Source organism: Triticum urartu, chromosome 2 (assembly GCF_003073215.2).
Source record: "Triticum urartu cultivar G1812 chromosome 2, Tu2.1, whole genome shotgun sequence".
In the NCBI taxonomy this organism is placed as follows: Eukaryota; Viridiplantae; Streptophyta; class Magnoliopsida; order Poales; family Poaceae; genus Triticum; species Triticum urartu.
In genome coordinates, this window is record NC_053023.1 from 127,814,276 (window position 1) to 127,815,875 (window position 1,600).

The following is a 1,600-nucleotide window of genomic DNA, read 5'->3' on the forward strand; positions in this document are numbered from 1 at the left end:
CCCAGACCACAAGCAACGGCGGGACCCCGGCCCGGCCCGCCCACTTGGCCACAGCTGGCAGGCGGACCCGGTCCCGGTCCCGCGCCCCCGCCCAATGCCGCGGCACCACGTGGCGCGCGCGGGCCCGGCCTCATAATTCAGTCGCACGTACGCCGGCCCCACACGCCAGCATCTCGCGCCCGCGCACGACGACGACGGGCCGGATAAATACGGACTCCGGACGCGCTCACGGACACGAACGGGGCTTTTCTTCCTCTCTGGTCATCGTCGGAGCAGCAGCAATCACCGGCGTTGAGAAGGCGGCGGGGCTACGAATCAGTGAGCTGGAGGTCTTGACCATGGAGGCGGAGGTGCAAGCGCGCGAGGAGGTGGAGGAGGAGGAGGAGGAGGTGGCGTGCGAGTGCTGCGGGTTCACGGAGGAGTGCACGGCGCCGTACATCGCCGGCGTGCGCGCGCGGTACGGCGGGCGGTGGATCTGCGGGCTGTGCGGGGACGCGGTGGCCGAGGAGATGTGCAGGGCCTCGCCGCCGGTGTCGCCCGCGGAGGCGCTGGACCGCCACGCCTGCGTGTGCGGCGAGGGGCGCCGCGCGTCCGCTCCCCCGTCGCCCGGCGACGAGCTCATCGCGGCCCTGCGGCTGCTGCTCCGCCGCAGGCTGGGCTCGCCGTCGCCGCCGAGGCTGGTCCGCTCCACGCCGAGCAGCCCGAGGCGCGACGCCGTGGCCCCCGCCGCGGCCGCGGGCGCCGGGCCCGGCGCCGGCGGCCCGCTCGCGCGCACCGAGAGCTGCTTCGCCGCGCTCGTGGAGTAGCGAGCGTCCAAGAGGCCCAAACCGAGGCCTCCCCGGAAAATCAAAAAAAGAACCTGATGGTAGTCTCTTCTTTAGTTTCCTTTTTTGCAATTTTCCTTCGTCCTCTGTAAATATGCATGCCATGTAATGATCCCGTTTCTAGCTTAGGATGATGCAGCCGTGAGAGGAATAAAACCAATGTGTACAGAGTGAATACAGTAACAAAAAATATGACCAAATGGAAGTGGAAGTAATTCCATGTGTTTATCATCATCCTAGTGGTTTCTATTTCTCTACGTTGCTCCTTGCTTCTGCTCAAGTTCATGCATTCGCCTCTTCTTCAAACAGCTTCTCTATAGCAGAAGCATATGCATATTGCATAGGAATGCACTTTTTCGTAGCAAAGAGGGAAAAAAGGAAAACACTTTTGGTAGAGCATCTGATCTCGATGAGAAGTTGGAAACCGAACCAGATCAATCATCTATGCAAAGCCGCTTCCCATCCGGTGATGATCAGATCGATTCGGATTCGATATGGATGAGGATACATCACTTTCATGGATAAACTGAAGTGCAATACCACTTCTTGTTCATGACAGAAATAAAAGAAAACTAGCGCAGGAAGCAGCCAGCCCGTTTTTCAACCGCGGTACTGTAGTTTTTTGTTACCATCTTTATCATTACGGCGCATTGTTCACGTGGCGCGCCTGCTCCATGATACGATGCCTCGGCCCTGCATTTCAAAGCCTCGCAATCAGGCAGACAGAGTACGTACCAGAGAGCTCTGCATCCGTCCAGTGCCATCTCGATCGTTCG

The 1,600-nt window shown here is 59.8% G+C and overlaps 1 protein-coding gene across 1 annotated transcript; it reads left to right on the forward strand.

Annotated features, from left to right (window-relative positions):
* Positions 1–210: 210 nt before the first annotated feature.
* On the forward strand, positions 211–1,058 carry LOC125536320. Its single transcript, XM_048699515.1, has one exon. It carries the CDS (start codon positions 339–341, stop codon positions 804–806), a length of 468 nt encoding a protein of 155 aa, XP_048555472.1. The 5' UTR covers positions 211–338; the 3' UTR covers positions 807–1,058.
* Positions 1,059–1,600: the final 542 nt, after the last annotated feature.

Excerpts from the sequence above, each read along its gene's own strand:
- LOC125536320 (XM_048699515.1), top strand. The coding sequence starts at position 339 with ATGGAGGCGGAGGTGCAAGCGCGCGAGGAGGTGGAGGAGGAGGAGGAG.